We start from the raw sequence: 14,982 nt of genomic DNA, 5'->3' as shown, positions 1-14,982 counted from the left end.
CACAGAGCAATGCGACTATGAACAAGAAATAAATCATAACCCTTGCAGATTGGAAGGGAGTATCCAATGGAACTGAGATGGGGATTGTTAAGAACTCCACATACAAAACTAAACAAAGGAAGCCAATTTGCAGTGTGCAACAATAATTTTTATTGGTCCTAAAAAAAAAAATACATATTCTTGAGCACCAGCTACCAGCTCCTCATCCATTCACTTACTGTTTACTAGAGCTGGTGAAAACTTTTTAGTAAAAGCTTATTTCAACAAAAACTTTTGCATGAAAAATCGCTGCTTCCCTCAGAGATACTGACTTCTTTTTTTTTGACAGAAAACAGAAAACAAACAACAGAACCATTTTTTTCAACTTCCAGCTGAAAGTTTTCAGATTTCACCTGCCAAAAAACAAAACTTTTTTCATTTTCATGGCTTTCAGTTCTTTGATGAAAAGTCAAGTTTCTCCCCCCAAAAAACCTCCAAAAACATTTTCCAACCGTCTCTATAATTTACAAATATATTTAGTCACATGCACGTCTTTCATACAGCACTTCGGTGTCAGGGGCCACTTGACCCTGCTGCTTTGACAAGAGAAACCTGATTGACTGATCCTCATTTCAGAAAACTAATCTGAATTCTTTGTAAGGGTCACAGATCTCCTGACAGCGTTTCTCAAGGCCTCCTTGACCTCTCTGTTTCTCAGGCTGTAGATGAGCGGATTGGCCAGGGGCATCAGGACTGTGTAGCAGACAGAGAACACTTTGTTCAGGGCTCTCAGGGTGCTGGATTTCGGTACCATGTAGACAATCATTATGGTCCCATAGAAGATTGTCACCATGATGCGGTGAGAGGAGCAGATGGAAAAGGCCATTTGCCTCCCGGTGGTGGAAGGGATTCTCAGAATGGTGCTGATGACACAAACATAGGACGTCAAGGTTAATAGAAATGTGAGAACTATATTTAGGAAGGAAATATATAAATAACTGGAGTGATCTGGCTGGTGTTACTGGAGGAGAGTTTTACCATTGGGGTGAGATCAAGAAGAAGTGGTCCATTTCATTGGGGCCACAGAAAATTAACTCTGACATGAGACACACTAATATTGTACAAGCTAGAAATCCACTTATCCAAGACCCAGCTGCTAGCTGGAGGCACAGTCGGCCATTCATAAGAGCTCCATAGTGCAGCGGTTTGCATATGGCTAAATACCGATCGTAAGACATCACCACCAAGAGATAACACTCTGTAGTTACTAGAAAACCAAATACAGCCAATTGTGTGATGCAGCCCTCCACAGAAATGGTTCTGTCCCCAGTCAGGAGACTGGCCAGCACCCTAGGTAGGATGGTGGATGTGTAGCAGGTTCCAAGCAGGACAAGTTCCCCAGGAAGAAGTACATTGGGGTGTGAAGGTGCAGATCAGCCACAACTAGCACAACAATGAGGAGGTTCCCAGCCATGGTCACAACGTAGATCACCAGAAACAGCAGGAAGAGAAGAATCTGCAGCCCAGGTTGATTCGCGAATCCCAGGAGGATGTATTCTGTGATGGGCGTTTGATTTCCCCCTTCTCCTTTATCCATGAGCTGTAATAGTAGGAAGAAAAGCACCAAACAGTGGAATAATTTCCTCTGTTATTAAACAATAGAAAGCTTCCTCCATTCAATTACATGAACGTTCAAAGAGGAAAATGAAAAAGTCACATATTGTCTTCTAGGGCCACGTACCTTGGACCTGTGAGACTCGGTCAGAAACACAGGTATCGACACACCTAAGAAGAGCAGTGATTCCTCTAATCTGGAGTCCTGTCTTAAAGAGCGGCCAGTACCAGATGCTTTAGAAAGTATTCAGGTCCCTTAAAGACCTTTGCACAATCTCACATATATGGGGAATGTTTTCCCCAGACAGTGGAGTTGTAGCCATGTTGATAGCCAGATATTACAGAGACAAGCTAGGTGAGGTAACATCTTTTATTGTTCCAATAAAATTGGTCACCCACCTTGTTTCCCCAGAGTTAATTCTTGGCCTATGTCATAAAACCTTCTATGTTTTATACTTTGTTGGTGTAACTAGACATTGTTAGGTGATTATCAGGCCCCAATTACTGTAGTATCTGAGCAGCTCACAGTCCTTAATGTATTTATCCCCACAACGCCACAGAGAGATTGGAAAACCTTTTTATGCCCATTGTACAGATGGCGAACCGAGGCCCTAAGTGATTCCCGCAAAGGCACCTGGGAGCCCGCAGTAGAGCTCAGAATTGGTCCCAGGTGTGCAACACCGCCGGTTAGCCCCCTACCCAAATCTGTCCATCGCTATATCTCGCCACATTATCCAGTTTCCTGAATTACCAAATAATCTCCTATGAAAATGAGTTCCAGTCAATAAATACACAATGCGTAAAAAGAAAATTGTTTCATGTCTGAGCATTAAAGGTGTTGTCTCTTCAGTTCATTGGGTCACTCTTGATTTGTAGGTGCCCCTGATGGAGCTTCTCTGTCCCATTTATAAGTCCTCTCGCACATCCCCTTTTGTTCATCTCCTCCTTAAATTAAACTCTCCCTGAGTCTTTACTGAAGTTGGGATATTCAAAGGGAGCTAAAGAAATTAGACACTATTGAAAATCAGGGGGATTTGGTCACTGGACTCCCTTGAAATTCCCAGCCCCATTAAAATCTGCCCATCCAGGCACCTGCTTCTCTGCTCCATTCCCAGCCCCATTCAGCAGGTGGGAAAAGAAGAGACTCTCTCATCCCCCCGCATTGAGACACCCGGCGCAGCACAGGAGCCTGCAGGTCAGTGCCAGCAGAACAGGGCGTGAGCATGCTCACCTCATGCTAGTGCCTGAGACACTGACCAGCAGCACAGCAGGGAAACGGCCTCTGCCCAGTGCCCTGCCCCATGCACAAAGGGAAACCCCAGCAGCCATGCACAGACCCCCCCCCCTCCTTGGCCACCAGAGACACGCTCTACCCTAGCTGCACTCTGCAGCCCAGCTGATGAGTGAGAGTGTCTGGGCCTGGATTCAGTGCAGCGTTATGCTCCCAGACACGTTCTGCAGTGCCATGGGGCAGGGAGTAGGAAGTGAGATGGAGCAGGAAATGCACAGCTCTGCTGTGCTCCAGCTGGTCTCCTTCCCACTACGGCACCATTTCTTCCTCCATGAGATCCCCAGGATCTGACTGACAGCTTGTCTAAACAAAAAGCTGGGGTGTGACTCTCCAGAGCACTAGCCTGCCACGTACTAACACTGCATGGACCCTGCTGCAGTGCACTCAACGTTCCCTAGTGCACTTTGACCTCCCCCCATTTCAAACAGCACTAGAGCAAGGTCCACTAGGGGACTTTTAGTGCACGATAGCAGGATCCGTGCGACCCCTTACTGCATGGCAACCTAGAGCACTGCAGATTTCCACCCCAGCCGGCCACACACTAACTCCACGTGTGGACAAACCCCAGGAAGGATCAGATTTAAATTGAATCCGCTGCAGGAAATGGCAATGCTGAGTGGCTGTGGGGATTGGGACCTGGTTTCCACTTCCAGGCTGCTCCCCCCTGTGTCTCCTGCTCTCAGAGCTTGTCTGCAGGGTGGGGGAGTGCACTCAAGAGCAATGGGATTTCTAAAGGGCACCTGCAAGTTGCATGTGAACTGGTTCATACAGACTCTTGCTGGAGCCCACTGAAATTTCCTTTGTGCATGACGTTTGGTGCACTGTAGAATTGACACCCCACAGTTGTGCACCACCCCCACACGTGGACAAACCTGCTTTCACTCGGCAAAGACACCTACCTTCTACTGCTGTACTGAGCTGGCGTTTGCTTTCTTGCTTGATGCTCACACCTGTGTATATTACGAGGGATCTTCATGCCTCCTACTCTGGAGCTTCCAGGGTTTATAGAGGAAAGCTGCCTCGCGCTGCCTAAGGCGGCTGTTGGGATCTCCACTGAGGCTGTTGATAATGATCCCAGTGAAAGTGCCCTCGGGAGGGAATTCAGTGCTATGTTGCTTGTTAAAACAGTGTAAACATCAAGGCTACTGACTACTGAGGCCTGGTCTACACTACAGAGTTAGGTTGACGCAAGGCAGCTTATGTCAACCTAACTGTGGAAGTCTCTACACTTAAATTTCGCTCCTGCCAATATAACTGCCCCACTACGCCGACTTAATTATGCCACGAGAGGCGCAGCGTCAAGGTCAATGTAGTTAGATTGACTCAGTGTCAGCGTAGACACTGCGTTACTTACATCGACTGTTACTGGCTCTCAGGAGCCTTCCCCACAATGCCCAGCACTGACAGTACAACTGATACCAGCACTGCTGGTGAAGCTGCGCACCGCCGACACAAGGAGCAAAGTGTAGACGCACAAACGCTGTAATTACTGCGGCAGGTGTATGCCAAGATAAGTTAGGTCGACTTAATTTCAGTGAGAGTCAGATCTATGTAGCATAACTACGTCGCTCAGGGGGGTGAAAAATCCACATGCCGAGCAACATAGTTACACTGACCCAAACCCCCATGTAGACAGTGCTATGTGGACGATAGAGGGTCTCCCGTAGACATAGCTACTGTTTCTCAGGGAGGTGTGATTTTCTCAATTTTCTCACCCCACTGGATGTTACAGTTCACAATACACAGGCCTCTCGCTCAAGCCTGGGACCAGTCTCCTCTGTTGAAGTCTTCTGTCTCCCCAGCATTCTTGTTGCTTCTAGCATAGGTGAGGGAGGAGAAAGGCCCAAGCATGATGCCCTAGTCCCCTGTTTTATATCCTTAGTTAATGTGCCTAGAAGACACTTGCCCCGACATGTCCTGGTGGGCGTTGCTGAGTCACAGTGATCATGTAAACCCCCATTGTGGTGGACTTGTACAACTGAGTCATAGAGCTGATTAGTGGTTTGTTAACATCCACCTGGCAGTAGAGGCTCTCAAACTTACAACATATTTCAGTGACAACAATACAGCAAAATCTCATAATTTCATACACACTAACGACATACATATTTGGATAGAACAATAGGTTTCAGCAGATCATGATCTTTCTTATGATATCTTACATGGCATGCTCTGTATGAAATATCACAATCATCTATGAATGATGAATATGGGGGTTACAGGGTGCTATTTTGAAGTACAGTGTGTCACACCAGGCTCTCATGTTTTCAGGGTTTCTGGTGAAAGGACTCTGAGAATGCTCCATAGTTGCCTTGCTGGTCAATTGCAGACACATATAAACCACAAAGGACTTTAAGGAGGATGGCTGGCTTTTTGCTGACTTGCTCAACCACCAAACTGGTTAGCCACAGACCTGTAGCAGTCTGGGTAGAGCCACCCACTTCTGCACCGGTAGGGCCACTCTTGTGGATGTGTTGTGTTGCTGGAGGGTCAGGACAAGCTGCTTACAGAGTACCAGAAATGTAGCTTTCTTCATGAGCAAGTTCTGGACCCATTGCTGGTCATTCCAGGTCTGCATGACGAGGTGGTTCCACCCACCTGTGCTTGTGGCCCTGCTCCAGAAGTGCCAGTCTACATAGGGGGCATCAGTGACTCTCCTGAGAGCCGTGAGCAGCATCAGCCGGTTTCAGTCTTCCATGTCTGTATCAGCCTCCTCCTCCTCCAACAGGGGTCATCAGCAGGTCATAAAATGCTGCCGACATGTCCACCATTGCCTGAAACTGGAGTGAAATCACAAGCAAGACAAGTGCTTTGTACGCCGACTCCTCCATGGCTCCATATGGCTTCCGGGAGCGGGGAGACCCAAAAGACAGATCGGCTGCGGGATGGACAGTCAAGTTTTCCCATGGGGCACCACAAACTAAAGGCTGGAGTGGCTTCAGCTGGGGAGGTGCTAGGCAACCTGGCACAGGCTGGTTTCACTTCGGTCTGTGTAACGCAGTGTCGACGCCTGAGAACTGGTGTGAGGCCTGAGGCCAGAAATTATAAATCGAGGATCAATATTCAGCATGGATGCTCACACACCCTGAAACTACGGGTTCGAGTCCCACGACCCTAGGCTTACACTGCAGTATAGACACACCCTTACACAACTTCCGCCCATTGCAAAATGACACAGTGACGGGTTCCCCTGGGGTGCCACCTGAAACTGGGGTGTAACTGAATCCCCTGACCCACCAACCTGGGCTCCTTCTCACACTGTACTCCTGAGACAAGCTGCAAAGCCCTCCAAGCTTGCATTTTCACCAGCATTCACACAGGTAAGGACACTCCCAGCTGCATCACATGCAGGTTCTATGACCGACCCCTGCATGGGAAAGCATAGCTAGGGCATCTCCCAGTTCCTAAGGCACACAGCCCCTCTGGAGTATAAACCCAAAATTACACCGCCTTGTGCTGCACAGAGAACTGTACAGCGTAAGCACATAAAATTCACCCCCTCCCTCAATGTGGAGAGGAATATGCAACACCTTTCTGCCCCAGAGTTATTATTCTACACACTGATTTAGAATAAAGCAAAAATAAGTTTATTAACTACAACAGATAGACTTTAAGTGATTATAAGGGATAGCAAACAGATCAAAGCAGAGTACCTAGCAAATAAACAAAAAACACAATCTAAACTTAATATACTAAATAGATTGGATAGGAATAGCAGATCTTCACTCTAAGTGATGATACAAGCAGGTTGCAGATTCTTAAGGGGCAAGTTGCACTTGCTTTACAGCTTGGAATCCCCAGGTGTTCCATTCACAGGCTAAAAATCTCTTTAGCCTGGGTCCAGCACTTCCCCCAGTCAGGGCTGCCCGGGGGGGGCAAGTGGGGCAATTTGTCCCAGGCCCCAGGCCCCACAGGGGTCCCTATGAGAAGGGCTGAGGTTCACCCCCGCCCCGCCATCCCCCATCCCCCTGGCACCTCAGCGCGTGCATCCAGGAGCCACGTGTCTCCAGCGGGACCTGAGCTCCTCCCCGCTCAGAGCCACGTGATAAGGGGGTGGGGCTGCGAACTCCAGGCCAAGTGGCGGGAGCTCTGGTCCCGCTGGAGCTCACAACCCTGCCCCCTTACCACGCGGCTCTGAGTGGGGCGGAGCTCAGGCCCCACCAGAGGCACGCGGCTGCAGCACTGTCCACGGACACTCCTGGACGCGCGCACTGAGGCTCCGGGAGAGGGGGTAAGCGGCCGGGGCCAGGGGGGTTGGATAAGGGGCAGGGAGTCCCGGGAACTGAAGAGTCCTTTTACCTCTGTACTATAGTTACACTGTTGAGGTTTTCACCAATGTAGCTAATGCCCAGTCAGTGTTTTCATCACAATCAAGGTTTCAATGAGGGTGTTAATAGAATTTCTCTGCCTTGAAATTTGGTATGAAAAGATATAGGGACTAAATAGCCATGGAGGTTGTTGGACGTGCCTTTTCATCTCTTGCGATCCAGGACCAGCTGGTGCACAGGAGTGCATTCTTGTGGGATTATTAATGTTGCAACAGAACCTAGAGACCTCAGGTAAGATCAGGGCCCCATGATGTTAGGCACTGTACAGACACCCTGCCCCACAACATTTCTTATCTGAATGGACAAAACCAACAAAGAAAGCTTTATTTCCATTTTAGAGATGGGGAACTGAGGGCTGGGCTATAAAATGACTTGCCTCGGGTGAGACAGAAAGTCTGTGACAGCCAGAATTGAGCACACATCGCGCAAACTCCAAACCAGCTCCTTAACCACAAAACCATGCTTTCTTTCTGGGGGTTCTCTGTTAATATTCCAAATCCAAAACGAACCTGAGGTGCTTTTCCCTGCCACTGCAGACATTTACTCTCTCTCTGCATGTGATAAAGCATTGCTGCCAGAGATGAGACACCCCTGGGGCTCATAAAATACTTCTCAAGATCAAATACTTTGTTTGTGGAATGGAGCAGATTGGACCAAGCATTTGGAGTTTAAACACAGCAACCCACCCAGTCCTAGGACCTAGAGCTGGTCAGAAATATTCCGGTGAAGTGTTTCTTTGAAGTTTAGCATTTGTTGAAATACAAGTGTTTTGTGGAGTTGGTTTGGTTTCAGTTAAACCTGCCTGGTTTTCTGCCAGGTCACCTGCTTGGCTCCTAACAACCCACCTGCCAGACTGGCTCAGAATCCAGGGCTCCATCCTCCCTATTGAAATCCTCTGCAAAATAGAATTTCCTTCTCCACACAGCTCAACAAGGAACTGAGGGGGTTGGATAAGGGGCAGGGAGTCCCAGGGACAGTCAGGGGACAGGGAGGGGGCAGAGGTTCTGGGGAGGTGGTCAGGGGATGGGGAAGGGGGGGTTGGATCGTGGGCATTTGGGGGTCTGTCAGGACTCAGCGGGGGGGTGGATAGGGGTCGGGGCAGTCAGGGGATGGGGGGTTGGTGGGGGGGCATCAAGGGGGTGGTCAGGGGACAAGGAGCAGGATGGGTCAGGATTCAGGGGGGCAGTTGGGGGGTAGGAAGTGGATGGGGGTTGGATAGGGGGCAGGGCCAGGCTGTTTGGGGAGGCACAGCCTTCCCTACCCTAAAGCTCATTCAGCAGTTTGAGGCTTGCAGCCAGCTATTTAACATCAAGAGCCAAGGTGTTATCTTTTCTCTTTTCCCTACATTTAATTTCAGTGCCATCGGGAGATACATGTCAGGGGAGGGTAGCTTCATTTAAAATTAGCCACTTTAGATTAACAGTGATAGAACCAAGAGAGCCATGGGGGAGGGATCACATGAGAAGAGCAATATCTACACCACCTATCTCCTTCCCAACCCTACCAAGGGAGACCCTCCCCTCCCCTGCATTCCCCGAGGCTCCAAAGGGGTTAATTCAGTGGTTCTCAAACTTTTGTACTGGTGACCCCTTTCACATAGCAAACCTCTGAGTGCAATCCCCCCCCTTATAAATTAAAAACACTTTTTAATATATTTAACACCGTTATAAATGCTGGAGGCAAAGTGGGGTTTGAGGTGGAGGCTCACAGCTTGCAACCCCCAGTAATAACCTCGTGACCCCCGAGGGGTCCCGACCCCCAGTTTGAGAACCTCTGGGTTAATTTAATTTTAGCACCCTGTGTCCATTCCCATGCATGTGCTATTTTGAGCATTTCAGTTTTCACAACATAGGCTCATCCCAGATTCTGGAACAAGCTCCAATGCTCAGTTCGTGGAGTATGTACATAAGCTATACTAAAGACAAACCACAGTAACCATCTCCAGTTTGTGAGGGACCCCATGGAGCCAGTCTCCATTCATGGAGGTTAAGTCCATTAATGGCTATTAGCCAGGATGGGTAAGGAATGGTGTACCTAGCCTCTGTTTGTCAGAGGGTGGAGATGGATGGCAGGAGAGAGATCACTTGATCATTACCTGTTAGGTTCACTCCCTCTGGGGCACTTAGCATTGGCCACTGTCGGTAGACAGGATACGGGGCTGGTTGGACCTTTGGTCTGACCCAGTATGGCCATTCTTATGTTCTTATGTTCTAACCTAAATGAACCCAAAGTTATGGAGACAGATATGAGTCAAGGAAGCCAGCAGAGTATCAGAAACCTGGAGAAGTCTCTGACTGGACGGGCTCAGGCGTTTGGTCACAAGCTGAGGTGGTTCAAAAGTTTTGGATTTTTTTTAAGCAGAATTTTTTAATTCTTTCTTTAAACAATCAACACAGCAAGCAGCAAATATTTGGCCACACACTTCTGAAACCCCAAACCATGTTCAGGTTTTGGCAGACTAATTTCAGCTTTTCAATTAAAAAAAACCACAACAAATTTTGAAGGAAAGCAGACATTGTCCATGATTTTTTCTGCTTTTTAAAAACCCCTAGTTTTCGATCCAAAAAAAGTTTTGACGGAAAATATTTGTCCAACCCTTTTAATGAGCTTTAGTGCCTTTTAGCACTAGCTGATGCTGAGAACCAGTGATACCTTGTAAAGGTGACTTGAAAATACGTTTTCTCAAAACTGGGTTTGTGCTGAGATACGGAAGGTTTTTAAATGTTTATTTTTCCCAGATACCCACAGGGGCCCCCAAGAGAATACAGTATTCTATAGTATTGCAACTTTTTTTATGGAAGGGGCCCCCAAAATTGCTTTGCACCAGGCCCCCTGAATCCTCTGGATGGCCCTGCCGCCAGTTCAGTCTTTGTTCCTCAGGTGTTTCTAGGGGTCTTCTTTGGTGGGGGACTCAGTGAAGAACCCAGATGGCGTCACTCCCCTGCCTTATATAGCTTTGCATATGGCGGGAACCCTTTGTTTCAAAGCTTGGTTCCCATGCCAGTCAGTGGAAAAATACTTACATCCCAAGAAGGAGAGCAGCACCAGGTGATCTGGTCACATGTCCCTGTAGTATCACAGCAGCCATTACTCAGAGGCTGTCTGTGGCATCCTCAGGGAGGCTCCCCAGGTGGGAGATAAGCTTCTCCTAAGGCCTATTGTTCTCTCTAATGGCTCATTAACCTGAATGGGCCCTTCCTAGCCAGCCATCTAGACTGACAGCATTTTGCCTAGTGGGCGTTGCCCAGGAATAGCTACATGTGAAATAGATACATAGTCAATATTCATAAATTTGGATACAAAAACAATACATGCATACAAATAGGATAATCAGATTCAGCAAACCATAATCTTTCCAATTACCCCTCACAGACTTATCTTGCATAAAATACATCATCATTTTGATATAATTATATCATACTAATATTACTATGAAGAATATGGGGTGCAGTGTCACAGACACATAGTACAAAAAATAGGAAGACAGCACAATCTTCCCAGATATAAATGTATGTAGCTGTTGGGAATCCAGGGCATCAAGGAGAGAGAAACTATTTTAACAAGCTAATCCCACCCACGGGTCTTTGAGGCTAGTGCCACGTAAAACATGGCATTTTCCCAACTCAGAGAGAGCAGAGAAGTAGGCGAAACACATAACTTAAATCTCAAATGTCACTGTGTAGAGCGCATGACAGGTTTCCAATTAAGGCAGTAGCAAGTATCAGCTTTAGCCAGGAATGGGATTCCGCCATCCCAAAGTTTAGTATGTCCTCACATTCCCCAAAGAAGGGGTTAACTATCTTGCTCATTAGGCCAGAAAGATTCCTTCAGTATCAGTGACTCCATTGGAATTCATTGTGTGGAATTCCACACATTAACTGATGACTTTCCACAGGGCCTCCTGGACCTCTCTGTTTCTCAGGCTGTAGATGAGGGGGTTGACCAGGGGAGTCAGGACTGTGTAGAAAAGGGAGAAAACTTTGTTCAGGGCTCTCAGGGTGCCGGATTTCGGTAGCATGTAGACAATGATCAGGGTCCCATAGAAAAGAGCTACCACTATGAGGTGAGAGGAGCAGGTGGAAAAGGCTTTCTGCCTCCCGGTGGTGGATGGGATTCTCAGGATGGTGCTGATGATACACACATAGGATGTCAGGGTTAATAGAAATGGGCAAAGTGAATCAAGGGACACGAGTATAAAACTAACCTGTGTGATCAGGCTGGTGTCACTGCAGGAGAGCTGAATTAGTGGGGTGAAATCACAAAAGAAATGGTCAATTTCATTGGGGCCACAGAAAATTAATTGTGACATAAAAGACATCACTATTACACACACTAGAAATCCACTGATCCAAGCCCCAGCTGCTAGCTGGAGGCAAAGCCTACCGTTCATAAAGGCTGCATAGTGCAGGGGTTTACATATCGCTAAATACCGATCATAAGACATCCCTGCCAGGAGATAGCATTCTGTGCATGCCAGAGAACCAAAGCAATAAAATTGTGCAAAACAGCCACTGACTGAGATGGTTCTGTCCCCAGTCAGGAGACTGGCCAGCAGCCTTGGCAGGATGGTGGAGGTGTAGCAGGTCTCCAAGCAGGACAAGTTCCCCAGGAAGAAATACATGGGGGTGTGAAGATGCTGATCAGTCACAATTAGCACAACAATGAGGATGTTCCCAGCCATGGTCGCAATGTAGATCACTAGAAACAGCAGGAAGAGAAGGGTCTGCAGCTCAGGGAGATCCCCAAATCCCAGGAGGAGGAATTCTGTGATAGCCGTTCGATTGTCCTCTTCTGCTTTCTCTATGAGGTGCATCTAGGTCAAAATAAAAGTATTAAAACTCAGAGGTGGGACTTTCATAGGCACAAGCAGGTGGCACCAAAATCCCACCCATTAAAGCACATGTAGAAGGACAGATATTCCAAGGCATTTAGGGACCCAAAGCTACAGATAGGCACCTAGTGAGATTTTCAAAAGTACCTACGCAACCTAGGTGCCTTAGGCCAGATTTTTTTAGCTATTTACATGCTGCAGCACTCAGAATCACAATGCCTAAGCATAAATCTCATTTTCCCAGATTCTATTGATGGTCAATGGGATTTAGACTCCTCAGTGCCCAAATCCCTTTTGAAAATGGAATTTAGGCTCCTCAGTCAGTTAGGCGTTGCAACACTGAGCTCAGCAGCCCCTAAATTGCTTTAGAAATCTGGGCTGAGTGCTTTGCTAAATCAGGACCTGAATTCAAGCCATGCAGAGCCGCAAAGGATCTTTTGTTCCTCAACGTATGCTAGCCACTGGGTAGTTTCAGACCACACTAAAAAAGGTCTGAAGAGCTAAGCGAGAGAAAAGGAATGGCTTTCACAGGAACGATGGTGCAGCCTTTCATCAGATGAATAAATCCACCAGGTCTAATTCTGAGAGCAGAACCAGGCCCTGTAATTCTGAATACATGTAAATCCCACATGCTTATGGGTTTTATTTTTAAATAACTGCGACTTGCTGCACTGAATAGATGCACATATTATTGTTATTGTTTTCATAGGAAGTGGCGGTCTGAAAGACTGACTGCTGAAAGACACTGACCTCATGTTTCCCTACCGAGCCCCCTGGTCTGCAAGCAGGACCAGGAGAACCCTTGAGAATTTCAAGAGATAGTGTATCATTTTAACACCGTTTTCAATGTACCATAGGTGCCATAGAAAGAGAGAGAAAGATATAGGCAAGGAGACAGACAGACAGACAGGCACTGAGAAACACATGTAGACAGACAGAGAGACATCAGACAGATAGAGGGAGATGTGTGAAACACCTCTATGTAACATTAGATCTGACTGGGATTTTTTTTCTTCCCAGAAATTTTGACTTTTTGTGAAAAAAATTGACCATCAAAATTTTGTGGCCAAAACCTGAAAATTTTCCATGAAAATTACAGAGCAGCTGATTTGGCTTCCCACGGTCAAAAATTGGCTACACAGGAAACAATTCTCATCCTGTCACTACATCTCATTCATAGCATAAAAAGGGGCTTGAAAAAGCAAGTGCAAAATTTCACAGAGATTAATCAAATGCAGGCAATCAAAGAAACTCTGACACATCATGTCTGGCACAGGGATAGAATGGGGAATGCTCAGAAACTGAGAGAGACAGACAGACCGACACCTAGTAGAACACTGGAAGGCCTGCATTTCTTCATCAGCCTTCAATCAGTGGAAATTCCCATCCCCCCAGAACAATGGAAGTGTGTTGGTTACAGACTGAGTAAAAAGTGAATAAACCCCAGAATTTTCCTCAATAATGATATTTACTGGTCTTCCCCCACGCCCGCAAACTGTCAACTTTTCATCAAAAACCTGAAAACTGAAAAATGTGGGCTGAAAGTTACTGAAAACCAGAATTCCACCACAAACCAAAATATGTTAGCGTTTTCAGAAGATTTTTTTTTAAATGGAGGAAAACAGACACTTTCCATGAAAAACTAAATAAAAAGAAAAGTTCAAGGTGGTGGAAAATGTCCACCCAGCCCTAACTCTTACCTTCAGTGGTGCGTGTGAAGGAATGACTAATGTAGTGGGGTGCGAGGAGTGACCAGTGTATCAATGGTGACTGGTTTGGGGACTCATGATGCAGGTTCCACCATCATTCACTCTCCTCTCTTCATTTTCTTTATGCCCTTTCACTCTCTTTGTAAAGACCCATCCGTTTTCTTGATGGGATGGACTGGTCCTGCTACCCTGCTTATTCCATTGTGCAAAACCTTCATTACCCTTTCTCTGGTGACTGTGGGCTTTATAGAAGAAAGCTGCCTCTCCTGCGTGCTGCTAGCACAGGAATCACCCTGGAGACTGCTTGTGTTGATCATATCTAAATTAATGTGATGGGGCAATTGTTCATATTTTGCATTTCCAAACAGGGCACTTAACCAGACCAATGCAAATAACATTCTAACACAACTGAGCATTGCACACAGTGATTGTTGCATCAAGACCACATCTTCAGGTTGAACTCACTTACTGGACTCACCCAACTATTCGAGATAGCTGACTGGTGTGGAGAAAGTAAATAAGGAAGTGTTATTTACTCCTTCTCATAACACAAGAACTAGGGTTCCCCAAATGAAATTAATAGAGAGCAGTATTAAAATGAATAAAAGGAAGTATTTTTTCACACAACGCACAGTCAACCTTTGGAACTCCTTGCCAGAGGATGTTGTGAAGGCCAACACTATAACAGGGTTTAAAAAAGAACTAAATAGCTTCATGGAGGATAGCTCCACCAATGGCTATTAGCCAGGATGGGCATGGATAGTGTCCCTAGCCTTTGTTTGCCAGAAGTTGGGAATGAGCAACAGAGGATGGATCACTTGATGATTACCTGTTCTGTTCATTCCCTCTGGGGCACCTGGCATTGGCCACTCTTGGAAGACAGGATACTGGGATAGATGGACCTTTGGTCTGACCCAGTATGGATGCTCTTATGTTCTTATGAGATCTAAGCTGGGATTTTCCGTGCATTTCAGTGAGAGTCAGACCTATGTCAGCATTGTGACGGGTTGGGTCACAGAGACCCCCTTGGGATTGCCATCTGATGTGCTGAGACTACCTCTGAGCCCATTTTCCCTGCCAGCTTTGGACTTCAGTACCCTGTCTTGCTGAGCCAGACACTCTTGCATGCTGCAAACACAGACCCAGGTCTGAACCATGTCCCCCAAAAGCTGCAAACTTAACTGAAAACCACTTAGCAGGAACTCCTGTCTCCAGCACCCAGACACCCAG

The 14,982-nt window shown here is 46.8% G+C and overlaps 1 protein-coding gene and 1 pseudogene across 1 annotated transcript; both read right to left on the bottom strand.

Annotated features, from left to right (window-relative positions):
• Positions 1-619: 619 nt before the first annotated feature.
• On the bottom strand, positions 620-1,576 carry LOC135885984 (olfactory receptor 10A7-like; annotated as a pseudogene).
• Positions 1,577-11,086: 9,510 nt separating this feature from the next.
• On the bottom strand, positions 11,087-12,025 carry LOC135885992 (olfactory receptor 10C1-like). The gene has a single exon (XM_065413886.1). It carries the CDS (start codon positions 12,023-12,025, stop codon positions 11,087-11,089), a length of 939 nt encoding a protein of 312 aa, XP_065269958.1.
• Between the last annotated feature and the right edge of the window lie 2,957 nt (positions 12,026-14,982).

The sequence above is a fragment of the Emys orbicularis genome, chromosome 12 (assembly GCF_028017835.1).
Source record: "Emys orbicularis isolate rEmyOrb1 chromosome 12, rEmyOrb1.hap1, whole genome shotgun sequence".
NCBI classification, from domain to species: Eukaryota; Metazoa; Chordata; order Testudines; family Emydidae; genus Emys; species Emys orbicularis.
This window is presented reverse-complemented; position numbering and strand designations above follow the sequence as displayed.

Excerpts from the sequence above, each read along its gene's own strand:
- LOC135885992 (XM_065413886.1), bottom strand. The coding sequence starts at position 12,025 with ATGCACCTCATAGAGAAAGCAGAAGAGGACAATCGAACGGCTATCACA.